The 17733-nt window shown below is 40.0% G+C and overlaps 1 protein-coding gene across 1 annotated transcript; it reads right to left on the bottom strand.

Annotated features, from left to right (window-relative positions):
* Positions 1–4424: 4424 nt before the first annotated feature.
* Positions 4425–14705, bottom strand: lrrn2 (leucine rich repeat neuronal 2). Its single transcript, XM_039798652.1, has 2 exons — positions 14471–14705; positions 4425–7945 (listed from the first exon to the last, which is right to left on the bottom strand). The coding sequence occupies exon 2, from the start codon at positions 7511–7513 to the stop codon at positions 5189–5191; it is 2325 nt and encodes a 774-aa protein (XP_039654586.1). The 5' UTR covers positions 7514–7945; positions 14471–14705; the 3' UTR covers positions 4425–5188.
* Between the last annotated feature and the right edge of the window lie 3028 nt (positions 14706–17733).

Below are 17733 nucleotides of genomic sequence, written 5' to 3'. Positions count from 1 at the left end.
CCTATAAACCATTTTTAATTGTTTTTATACTGCTTATGAATACCAAATTAGATTTGGTTTGAAATAAAGTGTTAGCATATTTGTAAAGATTATAGTGACAATTTACAGTGGTGTTTCTTTTCGGTAAAACAAACTTACCTGACATTCCAAGAGTTTTTGATGCCCGTTGTAATGGAATTAAGCAGTTTTGAGGCTTGGTTTCAGACTTTTTGTCACACTGCACAGGCAAACAGGATAAAAGAGCAGCTCTGTTGGCCTGTTTTAGAAGCACGACCCTCAAATGTATGGAAGCAGGTCAAAAACGGCTGAGTGACATGGGCATCGGGAACATACTGCTCATGTATCATAAGAGCAGACAGTCTTTTGTGCTTTGTATACAGTGATATAAATTATACTATGATTGCTTGATGTTTTCTTATTTCCATAGTGTCATTGGTTTGTGTATTTTATTCATGTCACTTAATGTCCTGTCAACTTCTTAACCAGTACTAATCACTGTCACTTGTTAATGCAGAATAGAATTATATTTTTGTAAATGATTGTACAATCTTATCAGCTGTGAAGAGAATGGTGTCGAGCTAACAGCATTTTTACTTTGTGTCACTCTGTACAGTACATTCAACACACTCATTACTGTGGAAGGACATTTCTCACTGAAAACTGGTTTTTGGTCTTCACATTTTTTAAATTCACAACCACGTATTTCATACACCAACACCTCATTTTTGTTAGCAATGACACCCACTCCAGCACCTAATGATGTCAGTGTTAATGTATCTTAAAATGCTAATGGGAAAAAAATGAAAATTGCCATTACTGTTGATGCTGTTTGTGAAAAGAATTATATTTGAAGTTAGTTGTTTTTTTCAAATAATGTTTTTGCTGTTTGATTTTTAACTGATGTTGGAGGATGTAAAGGTTCTCTGTGGAGGTTTAGACCTCTAGTAGTGCTGGGGAGCTGTTTTTCTATGAGTGGTTCCCTGTTTTGTTTGTCTCGTGCACGCAAACGAGAACACACATGCAGTAGGCTACACATTACTGCCAATGGTCCAATACTCCACTGATCAACAGGTGGCGGTAATTCACTAATAAATGCGCCAATGCGCCAGTAAAAACAGAATAGAAGAAGACTGCAAGCTATAAAACATGGATGTAAACAACACTGGATTTAAAATACTTATAAAATCGACTTTGCAAATGTTTTATGACATGTTTGTTACAACTTAAAGATATAGACATCAGTAATACTAAATGTAAACATAACCTTTGTTTACAAGAAAATTCCACAGGGCACCTTCAACTGCTTTAAAAACATTTTATATTTTAGCAAGTCATCGAACTGCAGCTAAAATATATATACCACAAAATACCAGAGTGTGTAAAGGATTGTTGCATTGGATGTACTAATACTATGACTTGAGGTTTATCTGGTACTCTTTTACATGACATGCTAAACTATTTATTTACACTTGCTAGTGCTAGTAAAGAATGACATGTTGTTAGTTAAGAAATAACAACAACAAATCTAAATATGGTATACATATAGATCATTGTATGTATATACAGTATTGTGTTGCCTTATTGAAGAAAATGTATTACGTTTTGTGTGAATAAATACAGAGTCTACTGTTGAAATGTGTTTTTACTGACCAAGGCTTTTCCTTAGCTACCTTTTTGGATTAAAGATCCAGCCTTGATTTATTCAACCACATCAATTAAGATATATTCATATATAAATAAATAAATATATATATATATATGATTGAAAAGTGTGAGTTTTAGAAATTAGGATTTGTTTGTCAAAGAATGAAAATACAGAGAACTGTAGCGCTTATAACAAAAAAGAAACCTTTGACAGTTTCTAAGAAAAACGGTGTAAGAATTATTCAGATGTTTTATTTAAAGTTTTCCTGATTTTAGACCTCTAGTAGCCTTATGGAGTTGTTTCTATGAGTGGGTGCCCATTTTTGCTCATCTTGTGCACGCACATGATTATGCGCTCTGACACGATACTGTACACTGTACCCTATTCCACTGATCTGCAGGTGGAGGTAATACGCCAAGATATGCAGCAATGCACCACAAGGCAGAGAAGAAGACTGCAATCCATATTCCGTAGATGTAAACAATGCTGGATTTAAAAATGGACTTTGCAAATGTTTTATGAGGATGGAAATACGTTCAACATATTTGTTAGAGCTCTAGGATACACACAATGCGATTTTGGAGAATGTAAATATAAATTGTTTTTTTTTTTTAGAAGACAACTCCACAGGACCCCTTTAAAGTGTTCATATTATGCTCATTTTCAGGTTCATAATTGTATTTAGAGGTTATATTGCTACACATTGCTGCAGCTCCTCTTTTCACTCTGTGTGTTGAGCTCTCCGTTTTAGCTACAGAGTGAGGCATCTCACTTCTATTCCATCTTTGTTGGTAGTCATACATGCGCAGTACCTAAGTCAGCACTACTAACCAGTCAGAAGCAGAGTATGAGGGCGTGCCACGCTAGCAGCTAGGCGAGCATTATAACGTGTTACAAAGTGACGCACATTAGTCACGGAAGTAAAGGCTGGACTACAATAGAGCTGTTTGGAGCAGTTTGTGAACAGTGTTTTCTGTTGGAGATGGTAAGTGCATTTTGGGGTGGACTTGGGCTTTTTCACTTTGTAAACCCTATAACATGCACAAAAAAAGATATATAACACAATAAAGGAAAGGGGAAAAGCCAAAAAGCACAAAATGAGCACTTTAAGTAAAAGTGGCAATACCACAATGTAAAAGTACCCCATTGCAAGTAAATGGTCAGCATTCAAAATGTAACTTCAGTCAAATTAAGTATTAGGAGCCAAAAGTATTAAAAAATGTAAGCACTCGTTGGAGGCAGACGGGCCCATGCCATCTTACTACATAACTCATCATTGGATTATTAGACTGATTAATGGGCAAGTAGCATTTCAATGTTGTAGCTGGCAAAGTTGAAGATTTGGGATTTTTTTCTGTAAAGAAATATGGCATATTTATAAACAAATTTTACAATCTGTAACTTCAGCTTTAAAATATATATATATGTAGTAAAGTAAAAGTACATATTACCCTCAGAAATGTAGTTGAGTCAAAGTATAAAGTCAAGTACAAGTTCAAAATGTACTTAAGTTCAGGACGTCAATACTGGAGTTACTTTCGACCACTTACAGTAGCATTTACTTGTTCATTGTTAGAAGATGTATCCTGTCAATCAGTTTGAGAGTGATAGCACGTTCCCTCAGACTTGTCCTTGACCTTGTGATCACAGTCTGGGGCTTACTGGTCTAGGGACTATAAAGCTAAAAGATGAAGAATAAAGCTCCCAGCCAGCTTGTATCAGTTGTGCAAATTGGTAATGAGGACACATGTAACTGCCACAGTAGGACCATTCAAATATATATTCACAATATGTATGTGTTTCTTAAAGCAACACAATGTAACTTTTAGCTGCAGCTGTAGTTCCAATGAGACAACCTATAGGGGGACGGTCCCCCTACAGGTTGTCTCATTGGAACTACAACTCTCGTTGGGTAGCGAGAGTTGTAGTTCCAATGAGACAACCTGTAGGGCTAAAAGTTACATAGTGTTGCTTTAACACAATACGTGCATGCCATAGATACTATATGCACATTGAAAAAGTTATTGGTTGCTGTAATTACTCTTCCAGTACAAACTCGCAGTGAAGATATTGCTAGGGGGGCTCCAATTAAAGAGATGGGAGACAAAATCTTTTGACGTTACTCTTTGTCCTGTGTAAAAATCAATTCTTGCGTTCAGCCTTTATACAATCTAAGAGTTCAGCTGAAGTTATGAGGCTTCATCAGTCTGTGTTAGACAAACCAAGTGGCTATTTCTTTTTCAAATTGTTGTTTTTTTCTTAGGTTATTCTCTGTGCTACAGCTCAGCAAGGAAATGACTGTACCTTTGGAAGATAACCCCTTGATGAAACATCATATTACTTGTTACTGATCTCTGGAAGTCATTTATACACAAAACTATGACTGCAGATATAGTCCCCCATCCCTTACATGTCACTCTGGGAAGGGATTTCTTCACTTTTATTATGGAGAACAGGAATGATTACAGTGACTAGTAACTCATTGTACAAATGACCATATAAAAATGTGACTCTATCCTTTCACCTGGCTAAAGCGTCCGCTCAATTCCAGGTCTTATCCAGCAGGGGACACACTGTGTCTTGTGTTTATGTCCTGATCTATTATCATACTTATTCCTACTGTGGAAAAAGGGCAACTGCAGACAGAAAAGCAGGGAGCTGCAGATCAATCCCTAATATGTGACTTTTTATGTAATGAGTTTGGTTTAAGGGTTCTCATCTGTCATGCTGTTTACACTATGTTTATGGCAAGACAACAGAAATAGACCATAACATTGTGTAAATTGAAAAGATTTTATTGTGTATTAGCTCAAAATAGAATTTAACACAATTGCTTTTCAGATCACATGTATGCTAAAAGAGGAGTGGGAATTGGCATGAGTATATGTACTGCAAGATGGACAACCCAGTCCAAGGTACTAAAAGCTAAGCAAAAGGGTTGTTTACAGCAATGCAGGAATTTCATTAAGTATCAGTCTCAAGACAGAGTTTTATCTGCTTGGATAAATAATGGTTCGGTCTGTGAAACATGTAGATAGAAAACATAACAAATACCCTGGAGGTCTGAGCCGCTCTCCTCAGCAGATATATGTCCCTGGATTAAATCAGGTTGTCTTTAGTTTCAGTCTGGTGGTCATCGGCAGCTCAGACTTATTTAGTTTCTCCTGTGTTCATTCACTGTGCTGCAGGAGTATGATTGTCCACTTTTGTTTCCCTGGTTAGGGTTTAGGCATTCTTTTCAATACACCTTAACACAGAAACAATGTCAATATATACTTTATACGGTATATAAAATAAGTACAAATATCTTTCTACACCAATGCTGTGATCTATGCCTCCTCTCTTCTAGCTGTAATTCACATGTGTACAAGTGTATATTTGACATTTTATGTGTGTGTGTGTGTGTGTGTGTGTGTGTGTGTGTGTGTGTGTGTGTGTGCGTGTGCGTGTGTGCGTGTGTTTTTTTTTGTCCTGATTTGAATGTGCACAAACATAATTATCTCAGCAGTCATTGTGTAATAGCAGTTCCGCACTCTGCTTTGGCTAATGTGTGTTGCTCCCTTCTGTGTGATTGATGATCACAGCCTTAGGACTTTCCTGGAGGATGGTACTGTGGTGCTTTCCGTCCCCTTCGCCAGGCTCATTGTCCCAGGCCTGGCCTGCCAGCAGCAGCAGAATAAGTGCGAGGAGCAGTAGTGTGACTGCTGTGGAGGCCAGCTCTGGGCTTAGCTGCAGGCTAGGCTGTGGTTCTGGGACAGCCTTTGTGCTGAATGACACACACTGAGGCTTTCTGCTCTCTCTTGATCTCCTGCTGGCGTGCTTGGCGCCCTCACTGATCCCCAAATGTAGACACACTCGGTAAAATGTCTCTGCCTGCAGGTGGGTCAGGTTGAAGCTCTGAGTACCAGCCAGGATGCGTGTGGTGTATGTGGGCGTGTGTGCGTTTGAGTATATGGCTTGCCATGACAGACGAGTCGAATGGAGGTTGCGCCCGCTCTGCCATGACAGGATAGCATAGTGTTGTCCGACCTCTCTCACCTCCAACCTGGCTTCCGCTTTGAATAACTGATATCCCTTCATATTAGCAGCCATCCCCCACTTTCTTTTCTTTTCTCTGCCATGCACACCCACAGTAACACTGCGTGTATCTGCTCCCAGTGCATTTTCAGCTACACAGGTATACAATCCTGCCTCGCTGAGGGTGACCTTGTTTATTTCCAAAGTTCCCTCAGGCAGTAGCCGGTAGTGTTTGGAGGGGTTACAGGGAGTATCATCTTGAGGCTGGCTCGGAGAGATGATGGAGACGGATGTGTGGTTAAATCCCTCAGAGGCTGTCAGGCTGTGGCAGGGAGCAGGAGCTGGTAAACCTTTGGATACTTGGCTCAATTCAGGACCAAGTCTCCTCCCAGAGGGAGTCACCCAGTACAGTTCAGGCTGTGGATCCCCAAGAGCTCGGCAGTGCAAGACCAGTTTTCCTCCTTCTCTCACCCCAACGTAGGAAGGCAGGGAGCTGGTAGGGATCATGGGGAGGCATGAGGCCGACATCTCCCTGGAGGATACCTCTCTTACCCTGCGAGCTCTCAGCTCTGGGGGTTCAGAGCACAGGGTGGCCTGGGGTTGGATGAAACGCACCATGCGAGGTGTTTGCTTTTCTTTTTGTGTGTTTTCAATGTGAGAGTGAGAGGCCTCCTCAGCAGCCCAGTGAAATAGGCAGTCACATCGCAGTGGGTTGGAGTGTAAGCTGACCTCCTGGAGACTCGGCAGGCTGAGCACAATGTGCTGGTGCAGTGCACTCAGAGAGTTGGAGTTGAGCATTAGACTCTCCAGCCTGCTCAGCTGGAGGAAAGCCTGTGGATGAATGTAGGACAGTTTCCGGTTGTTTGTGATCTCAAGTTTTGTGAGCTCTGGAAGGTTCTCCAGGGCGGCTCTCTCAATGGACACCAGCTCCTCCATGTTGTTCAGGCCGAGCTCCTTCAGGTGGACCATGTCTCGGAAGTCTCCTGTCTCAATGAGTTTGATGCGGTTCTTGTTGAGGTCGAGGAACTTCAGTCGTGGCACTCTTATCAGGGCCTGAGTGGGGACCATTGTCAGCCGGTTATCGTAGAAGGAGAGGCTCTCTAAGCCCTCCAACCCTTCCAGTGCTTTTTCAGCTAAGCCTCTCAGACCCATACCACCAAGGACAAGACTCCGGAGGGATTTCAGGGCCAGGAAGCCCCCCTCAGGCAGGGCCTCCACAGGGTTTCCACCAAGCATGAGAATTTCCAAGCTGGGCAAAGCCCTGAACCACCGAGGGTCAACAGTGGTGAGTCTGTTGTTGTTGATATGCAGACGCAGTAGTGAGTCCAGACCGGTGAAGGCTCCAGGTGCTATCGAGTGTAAGTTGTTGTGGCTGAGGAAGAGTTCCTGCAAAGCTGGCAGTGAGCAGAAGGAGGCCTCAGGGAGGTGACTGAGATGGTTTTCCTCTAGATGTAGAGACAGTAGAGAGGGCAGGGAGGCGCTCTGAGTTATTGTCCTGACACTGCTGAAGCGATTCTGGGAAAGGTCAAGGTCGGTGAGGGTGGCGAGTCCGTGCAGCACCGCAGTGTTGAGCTCAGACAGATGGTTACTCTGCAGGCGCAGGGTGTGTGTGTTCGGGGGTATGGGTGAGGGGAGCTTGGTCAAGAGCAGGTCGTTGCAGTCCACAGTGGGAGCTTCATGGTAGACAGAGTCAGGGGAGAACCACGGCTTGATCTGACACACACACCGCACCGGGCAGGAGACGTGCCATGGTAGTGCATGAGGTAGCGAGCCGACAACGCCGGGCACACATACACCAACCAACACACACAGGAGACACTGCGACTGTAGAAACACTAAAGTCGGCCTCATAATCCTTGCAGGTCACAGGAGCCGATTCAGACAAGGTGGCAAAGAGTTTGTTATGAGGATGTTAGATGAATCATTTGGACCAGTAATGTGTGGGAAGTTGGGACATTAACAGTTTCAAGGTGTGTGTGCAAACTGTAAAAGGTAGGCCAGATGATTCACTGTCATCGTTCATTAAAATCTAAACTGATTAAACAGTGACTATGTTGTTAATAACATTCTACAGCAGATTCAGACACAACTGAAAACATTAAATGTGTTTGTCCCTTTATAGTCAAGGACTCTGTTATACCAAGAGAGTTTTTTATGTTTAACTGTGATTCAGTGGTAGAACAGGGACTGCACAGTGGCTCGGTGATGGCCTTTATTGTCACACCCTCGATCTCACATCCTGGCCACAGGTGGAGGTCTCATGGCTCCCAGTGCGGCAGCTCACTGTTTTTGTCAAAAAACATAAGAAAGAAGGATAATCAGTGAGAAAAAGGGAGAAACTAAAATAACCTAAAATCAGCTGTTTGATACAGTCTAATGTGTTGCTTAAATACAAACACATTTTCAAGCACTATACCTCATCAGTTCCCACTCTAAACCAATTTGTGTGGATTTGAAATGCAATAAATCTCTAAGAGAGCAGGGTCACATGGAGTTTTCAAGGATGTACTTTGCAGACATGCTCTGCAGCCGAGAAGAGCAAGAAGAGGTGAAGGAGAGAAGACATGAGTACAGAGAAAAAGGCCAGGGGAAAAAAGAGTGCTTTGTTGTAATCTTCAGTGTTTCTTTCAGCCTACAGGAGAATAGTTACATATGCAGGGGTGATGAAATCGTGTGCACTTAAATATTTCATGTCAGTGCTTCACGTTCAGCGTTCAATGTTAGAACATAACGTCCCACAAATGTTATTTATTATGTAACAGTTAAAGACCCCAGGGATCTTTTATATTATCAGCCTTCTCTAGTTAAGGCTACTATTGAAAAGACTGTAGCTGCTGCTGGAACAAATACACACATAGAGGCAAACACACACACACACACACACACACACAACACACACACACACACACACACACACACACACACACACACACACACACACACACAGTAACGTTGCATGCTGGAGAGACACACGCAAACACCAGTTACATCAATATTTACATTTAGAACATTTGGCAGGTTAACTTATCCAGAGCATGGTACAACACCATCACATTAACGGATCATAGCCATTTGGTAGCAATGAGATCATCCTAGTAATTAGCTGAGCCGAAGTGCAAAAACTGTGTCAGTGTAACAAGTGTCACCCTGTTCTCAACAGCATATTTTAATATACATAGTACATGGAAGTCAAGATACAATAAAATATGGCTGTACAGGCCAAAAGGTTACATGCTAGTTATTGTATAGTTACATTCAATTAAAAGTACAGCAGTCTTTTTTATTTGATTACAGTAAATCTGCATTATTTTCTTTAATTTTAATTGTTTTTGGCCACTTGGGGGCAGCGAGACAAGATGTAAACACGACATTGACATATTATCACCTCGTAAAGTTGTTATGGTGTTCGCAAACAGTTGCTTATTTACACATCCAGCAGAAACAGAGCAACATTATCATTCATTTGGAGTCGTTCTTCTGTCCAATATTCACTCTCCTTTTAGCTGTGTTCTCCAACATCTCCTGAGAAAAATATCTGCACTTTACCTCCTAGTAAATACTGTAGCTTTTTACTAACTTTGTCTGCGGGGTGCTGGGCAGGTAGTGTTTAGAGGGTTTTTAGGGGTCTTCGCTGAAAACAGAAATCATGCTGATAAGAGCGGCAAGCGTGAATCAAAATTAATTTAAGTGATGGGTTGTAAAGACGATGAGCTGAAACGCACTGAAAGGCTCTGTAGAGCTGAGGAGAACTGCAGTCTAGTCTAGCTACTGCTAATTGTTTATCGGTTCGGAACTATAAGTCATACCTTTTATATTACACATTGTGTAATTGATTTGATTAATTGTTTATATCATAATATTAATTACAACTGGTTTAAGATTTAACCATAGAAATAAAATGGTTTCAACAGTTTATCACACCTTAACCAATGTGTAGAATTTTTATGTGATTGTCATCGTTCAAATTTATATGATGTAATTTCAGGCTTGTGCACAAAGAAGGAGGTGCTTGTTAATGGGTTGAATAACATTATTTTTGTTGCATTAACACCATGTGATTATTACTGTTTATATAGTTATCTAAGTTCTGTGACGTTTTACTGTTCTTTGTCTTCCAAATAAAGTTTTATGTGATACTGGTATCGTGCATGACAAACACACACTCACACATTCCGAAAAGGCTTATTGCATAGTTGCCATGGAAACAAATCTCCCAGCCTCACTCAGTGTTATGAGATTTACTTTGGAATTTGTTTTGGTCTGTGCATCAGCTGATAAGAACACAGATGAAAAAACGCTGACTGGACCGAGGAAACCTAACTACATTTTTGAAGCTGCAAATCTGCATTTCCTCTTTAATCAATCTCCAGGTGTTCTACAAATCAGTCCATTTTCTGTGATGAAGTTTTGTATGATTATAAATAAAGTTTTCATTAGGTGAACTTTGAACCTTTCCTGACACTTCCATCCTGGCAGCTGATGTGACAAAACTAGACTAGGAAGTACTGTACAACTCGCAGGCTGTAACGTCTGCTAGCGGATGAGGAGAAAGTGTGGAGAGATGCTTGCCAAGTTTTTTCTCACAAGAAGGAAAAATAATTGACAGATTCAATTTAGCACATCTATTGAGTTGGAAAGCAAAGCGATAAGCATTCAAACACCGTGTAGTTTAATTGTATGAGAAGCGGCAAAGTGAGGGACTTTGTCTCCAGCATGTTATCCAAGCTCTGACCTGTAACAGTAAAAACACAGAAGCAGTTTGGGCTCCTCCAACTCTTCTATCAGCCATTCACTTTCATCTCCACTCATTAACTTTTTAATGCAACCTGCTCAATAATGGATTCATCATTTAATTTTGATGTTTCATTTTTTTCTTCTTCTCAAAAGCAGTTTTTTTGTGTTTTGGGCTTTTTCAGGAAACCAGAACTGTGTGTAGATGTGTGTACTCAAAGGATTATTTGAACTATTCAGAAAAGGAGTGTGAATAGACCTGTATGACTCAGCAGCTACTTTTATAACTCTGTCCCTTTCCAACTCTCCACAATCTTTTCCCTCTGGATAAATAGGATGAATAGTTTGGCTCTTAGTGACCATTATTACTCCCCTGATTTCTTTGAAAGTTTAGCATGGCTGCACAGTTAACATATTATCCACAGCAATAGCCTTAGTTTTTAAGTTTTAATAATTGGTTTTTACATTATTTGTATCTGTGATGTTTATTTTTATTTTATTCTATTGACTATTATTTATTGTTTTTTTAAACATTTCTTTTGCTTTATTGTTGTAATTTTGAGTCTTGCAAAATGTTGTTTAATGTTCAATTTTGCTATGTTAAGCACTTTGGGCTGCATGTTTGGATGAAAGGTGCTATATAAATAAAGTTTGAGTTGAGTTGAGCAGCGGCTAATGTAGCCTCAAGCTGCTAGCCTGAGCAACAGAGGTCTGGTAAGCTCACTTATTTCTAACTCCACACCTCAGATTGTTTTATTTTTCAAACTTGTAGTCTTCCCGTGCGTTCATGGACATCGGAAAAACGTTTTTCCGAGTGAAAACGTGACAATTCACGCAACATCCTGTGGGAATCAGAGGTGGGAAACTCGGGCTGGATTTTGATAACCGAGTTCCCCAGTTGGTGACGCGTTGTTGACAACTGACGTTTGATGGAGGTGACTTTGGTCCACTGAACATATTTCAATGATAATAAACTGTTTATTGTGGACAAATGCCTCTGCCAAGAAACATACACAGACATAATATGTTTAAAATTATTCATAAATAGACCTATGTATAAAAAACAACACATTATCCGTGTCTTTTTCCCGTTGGTTGTCCTGCAGATAACACAAACAAACACCTGGCGATGTGCTGTTTGGATGCTTGCATAAGAAAACAGCAGAGAATCTTCTTTTATTGTGGCCTCCATGTTTTCACACACCTGATGCTCTGGGCTACGGCCAACCGTTGGTGGTAGTCATGCAAAAAAGTTGGTATGCCAAACGCCAATATAACAGAAGAAGAAGAACACGCATCCCCACTATGTGAACGCTGCCAGTCGGAAAAACAACGTAACCGGGGGGGCGGTGCCTGTTATTCCGAGGTGGCATGAACGCAGCATTCAGACCCAACTGATGCTGACTCAAGTGACATCACTTGAGGCAATTATAGACTTCACAGAGCTCCCTCTGGAGCCACAAAAGGCTTTATACAACTTTTTTTCACATATGCAGTAGCACTCTCCTGAACCTGTGAACAGACTTTGATATATGTAAAATTGGTGGAGTTCTCCTTTAATCACACAGCCAAATCTAAGAATATCTAATCTCTGTGGTCCCCAACCCCTAAAGGGTTGCAACATGTTTAAAATTATTGAAAAAGGATTGATTATTTATATTATTTTTTTACGATTTTCCTGTCATTTTTTGCTTTATTCTAGTGAAAAAGTGGTTTATTTCAGGCCCCTAAAAATTCCTTAATTGAAAGATTATGAGAAAGATGTCTCGTGGCTCGATCTCGACAATTGTGATGAGAGGTCACAAGCAAAAAGTTGTGCTTGCATGCTGTCTATACTGGCTGCACCATTAGTTAAATTTAAAGTTTAGGACACTGACTGTCCTAAAACATCTATTCAAGATGTGTATTTGTGCATTATTGTGAACTTTTGTCTCCTGACCTATCTTTCAAAAGATGCTGTTTACTGGATTGAACTACAGTTTCTGGGTCATTGGACATCCTACTCAGGACCAGCTTTTCTTGTTTTTTGTCTTCTTCTTTTTAAACAATTTTGAACATTTTCCCAACATATTCTCCCTCCCACACTCACCCACACACCTGATACCTGCCTTTTGCTAAACCTCCCTACTTACTGTATTAACATGTACCCTAGATGGCAACCAGTGAAACAATAAATTATGAAATACATCACAAATCATGTTCATTTGGTTACCTTTGCAGGACTTTCTAATTTCTTTCTAACCTCACTTGAAACACATACAACAAGTTCCTGTTTACATTCAAGCCTTCTACACATTCGCTAGAAGAGAGAAAAACAAGCTACTACAGTGATACAATGAAGTGGCTTAAAGCATAACTCTCGCCAAAATGCAACCTAGGGTCTTTTTGTGAATGTACCTGAGTCAAACTTTCGTTTAAAAGCATAATTAGGACAGAAAAGCCACTTTTAAGATTTACCATATTCTCGTTTTCGGTCAAATGGCCTTTTGAGTGGGAGTGCTAGGGGCACTACAATGATAGCATCAAAATCACTATTTTTAAAACACTAAGAAGGCTCGATACAACATGAAACTTTGCCCAAAGTATCACCAGGGGCTCTACACATGAACTTGATTTTTGAGAACATTGTTTGTGTACACAGTTTACTAAAAAGAAAGGTTTTGATGAACTAACTTTAGCAATTGTTGTTTACGCTATCCACCATCTCGTCAGTCAAAAAGTGTCGATCTCTGAATGCGAATGAACAGACTCCACAGAAGGAAAAGTCATTCTTACATGAGGCTCATTTTTCAACTACAAGGTCAATATTGTTTTTCACTAACGACAAAACAACAAATTATCTGTGCATTTATATGGAACTAAGCTTTAGGAGCCTTCCATCTTTACTCTCCTCCCTGTTACGCTGCATTCGGAGATCGACTCTTTTTGACTGACAACATGGCGGATAGCGTAAACAACAACTGCTAAAGTGAGTTCTTCAAAACCTTTCTTTTTAGTAAACTCTGTGTACACAAACAATGTTCTCGATGCTCGAGTTCATGTGTTGAGCCCCTGTTGAAAGTTTCATGTTTCATTCTTAGTGTTTTAAAAATAGCAATTTTGATGCTATACATTAAAACTCTACACACTCACACAAACACTAATATTTGCTTTCTAGAGAGAAAGAGGTCACATTTCCTTTGTACTAAACTAAATATTGTTTTAACTTTCCAAACGCACTTTTTGCAGTATAGCTTGTGCCGTGCAATTCTAGATTTAACTTAGACATAAGGTGTGGGATAATTGATTAGATGGTGGTCTCTATCCTCTAATGGGCATCAGGATGTCAATGGTTTGAACGTTTTCAGAAGCCCTATGGGATGTGAAAAAACAGAAATGGTTTCCAGTCACATGAATGCTTCTGCAGAAGTTAATGTCAAACATGCCTCTCCTTTGGCTGACTTTTACTTTGCTTTGAAAGAACGAGAGGGAGACGGAGAAAAAGCTTCTAAGACCTACATTCTCTAACGGATAAAGGGAAAAAATAGGTATGGAGTAAAAAATACATGTTTGCATGAAACAGTCCATTTGTTTGTGCTGTGCAGCTACAACACAGAGAGACACTGCAACAGGGCGGAATAGAGAGAGGGGGATAATTTAGACAGCAGGAGAGAGGGATGCATGGCAGAGATATAGAGGTGCTGGATGCAGATCCTAATAACAAAAATACTGTAAAAAAACAGAGACGCATTGCCCTGCAGCTGAATCTGTTCCAACATGCACACAGACACAGATATACACGAACTTATGATGTTTGACAAAGGAGACCCTCGAGCTTCTCCATTTCCAACACACACACACACACTCACACACACACACACACACACACACACACACACACACACACACACACACACACACACACACACACACACACACACACACACACACACACACACACACACACACCTGCTACCAACACCTTTGAATCAATACAGCTTTCACTCAGAGTGAATGCATCCACAGCTGCATGTCTGCGTGAGTGCTGCAATGACCTGTTTGCTTAAAATATTCTCTTAACATATTTAGGTTTCTTACCACAACTGAAGCACCGACCACATCTCATCATTTCTTCCTTTCTTCATTTGCTCAGTCTTTCTTTGCAAATGCTTCAAGTGCCCGAATGTTTTTTTCTTCTTCTTCTTCTCCCTCTGAGTCACACGTTTATGGATCTCTTAAGATTCCTGAAATATCACTTCCCTAGCTCTCCTCTTTCTGTCACTGGAGCTTAAGAATAAATTGGAACAGAATGAATCTCCCCCCCTCTCTCTCTCCCTCTCTCTCTCTCCCTCTCTCTCTCTCTCTCTCTCTCTCTCCCTCTCTTCCTCTCTTTCTCTCTCTCTCTCTCTCTCTCTCTCTCTCTCTCTCTCTCTCTCTCCCTCAAGCAGAGCCTCTGTCCCTCTCATCTCTCCTATCTGCCTCCTCTCTTTTGCCTGTCTCACTCTCTCCCTCTTACTCTTCCTCTTCCTGTTTTATAAGCCGAAGGAAAACCATTTGCGTTAGTTACAGTGTGTGGTTTTTCTGGATGAGAAGTTTTCTTTGGCTCCTGTTGGCATTTTAGTCTCTGCCATAGCCTTCCAATTAAATACCTGCTTACATGCCAGGTCAAAGATGACAAAGGTTAGACAGTAGCCAGAGAGACACAGTTTACATTATGTAAGTTGTTGTTTCTGTTTTACAGTATCTTATATTTACAGCTGTGTCATTTTGAAGCTGTCTCATCTCTTCATTAAACAGACTTGTTGAGTGATTTTTTTGTTAGGTTTCAATGTGGAATTGTCTCCAATTGTTACAAACCTACAGCGCACATTGCATAGCATTTAAGATCGCAATAATCAAATTTTACGGTCAGACAACATCAGGACTCAATTAGGCTTTAATGAGCCTTATTCCAATCTCATCTCGCCTCAAAGTCTGTATCATTAAAATACAATATAGAAAATGGCCAAGAGTAAATGCTCATAAAGTAATTAAACCCTTTGTACAGACTAGCAATCAACAATAGACACAAAAGAGAAAACAATATAAAAAAGAATATTACTGTGGGTACTGTTGAGGAAACTGACTTTGGAGTTTTAGTTGTTTATTTAATTTCTCTGATTCCAACGGTCTCAGTGTTTCCTGATGCTGTAGTTTTTATATTCCGTTTTAAAGGCAAACTGCTCTCCTAACAGCATCTGTATAATGCCACATTGACTGGTGGTAATTTATGAATGAAAGAAAAGGAATGTGTGCAGATGTTGAGAGGATCTCAGACTTACTGTGGCATGCATATACTTTCAATAACACCACCATAGCTCTGTAAGGTATAACATGTGCCATTAATTTGGCTATATATTGAACATGACGAAGGCAATACAGTTTGACTGTCCTGGAATGGAGATATAACTACTCTGTGGATTGTTCCAGGCTACAGCAATACAGCAGTGACATGATACTGTCCTGTAAATAACATGCATGCAGCATGGTAAGTAATCCCCTGTGGTAATTAACCTGGCAGTAGAAGTCACTTAACACTTAATACAAATGATGTATATGGCAGGTGGAGACTGAAGTGGAGGTTTGTGCAAATAGCACATACAGTTAAAGCAGAGAAGCACATGCAAGTTTTAAGAGTAAATGTAACTTAAAACCCAAAGCAGACTTTCAAATTAGTGCAGTGAGATGTTATGATGGGTGCAGGCAGCTCATGCGGCACACCATGACTGAAGTGTGATCACATTGGTCCCTAAATCAGTTTGAAGAGAGTTCAACATTTTGTTACCTGCCTGCCTGTTTTGCTGTGTTGAGCTTGATGCAATTATTTGGTAAAGCTGCTATGATCAATATGTTTATATTAACAAAGGATCAAATGACTACATGAAACGTGTCACTTGTGCTGACGAACCCACGGAGAATTATCAACACCCTCTGAAGTTCCCCCAGGATCTTTCAGCATCCTTCAGCTCATTGTTTTGGTTCAGACTAACCGCTGTCATCAGTTCAGCGAGTAGAGTCCAGCGAAAAAGTTCTAAAAAACCCACTGTACGTTACCTGCTCTGCAACAAACTGCAGACGGACAAAGTTAGTGACTAGCTGGTGAACATAGTTGAACATTTGGCACTAAAGGGCCACATATTTATATGGACATCTATTCATCAGGTGGACAAAAACACGACTCCAAATGAATGATAATGTTACTAACATGCTAACAACTTTATACGGAAATTACATTTCTATGTGATTTTTAACAGCTTGATTTTCCTAGCCCCAAACAAAATCACCATAATGCAAGTTTAATGGTGCTTCCTTCTCTCTCTCTCTATTACTACATCCATTGTCTTGGTTACTGTGTGTTATCTGTTGCAGGAAGGATGCTTGTGGAAAGAATTTTAGAATCCCAATAACCACATTACTTAAGTTGACTCTACAATCAAAGCTATGTTGTATAAAACAAGCCCTTCAGTACCCAGAGCACATCTAACTCTTAAAGTTGTACACATATTTCAACTAATGCATGCAAAATATTTTACCTGTAGTGACAGAACTGTAAGATCAGAGCGTACATGTCTTTCTGTATTGCCAGCATACTGCGTCTAAAAACATATATTTGGTCACTAGTGAATTCTGATATATGCATATGTCAAATTACGTCTTTGGATCATCAGATATGGATACCAATGTCTCTGCTTTATGGGAGAATGAGATTTTGCCAGTTAGAACCATTTATCACAGGCAACTTTTAGAGTGCAGTATAATCTAAGCTTTCAGCGGCAATACTATTAATAATGATACATAAAGTGTTATGGTTTAAAACCCAAAATGTGCATAAATGCTAAATTATTTCATCACCACCACCCTTTTTTCCCAACTATACGTTATTCATGACATTATTAAACATGTAGTCAGTTTGAAGGGATATAACATTCAGAGTCTTTACTGGGTCAAATGATTTTGGCATGAAATTTGCATGTGGACAAGCATTTTTTATTTGAGAAATTAAATGAGGTGCGAAGCATGAAGAGGGTTGTATAGAAACACAGCCTCTGGTCAGTGAAGAAGCTGGGTGTGCGATGTATTTTTCCTTGAGAGAATATGAAGAACAGTTTAGACAAGTGTAACTACAGTAAATCCCTCTTCCTCTGTGATGTGATCTAATACTTGCATTACAAGTACTCTTACATACTTGTCCACCCACAATATGGTGGAATTTAAATTGTGGGCAATGCATACTTTATAACTGTGATGTCCTGGTCCTGTGACGGTTTTTAAGTGATTTTGTTTCATGGTATACGATTCACCAACTTTCATGGTCATTGACC

This window comes from Perca fluviatilis, chromosome 4 (assembly GCF_010015445.1).
Source record: "Perca fluviatilis chromosome 4, GENO_Pfluv_1.0, whole genome shotgun sequence".
NCBI classification, from domain to species: Eukaryota; Metazoa; Chordata; class Actinopteri; order Perciformes; family Percidae; genus Perca; species Perca fluviatilis.
Note: the sequence above shows the minus strand (reverse complement) of the source record. Positions and strands in the feature narration are given on the sequence as shown.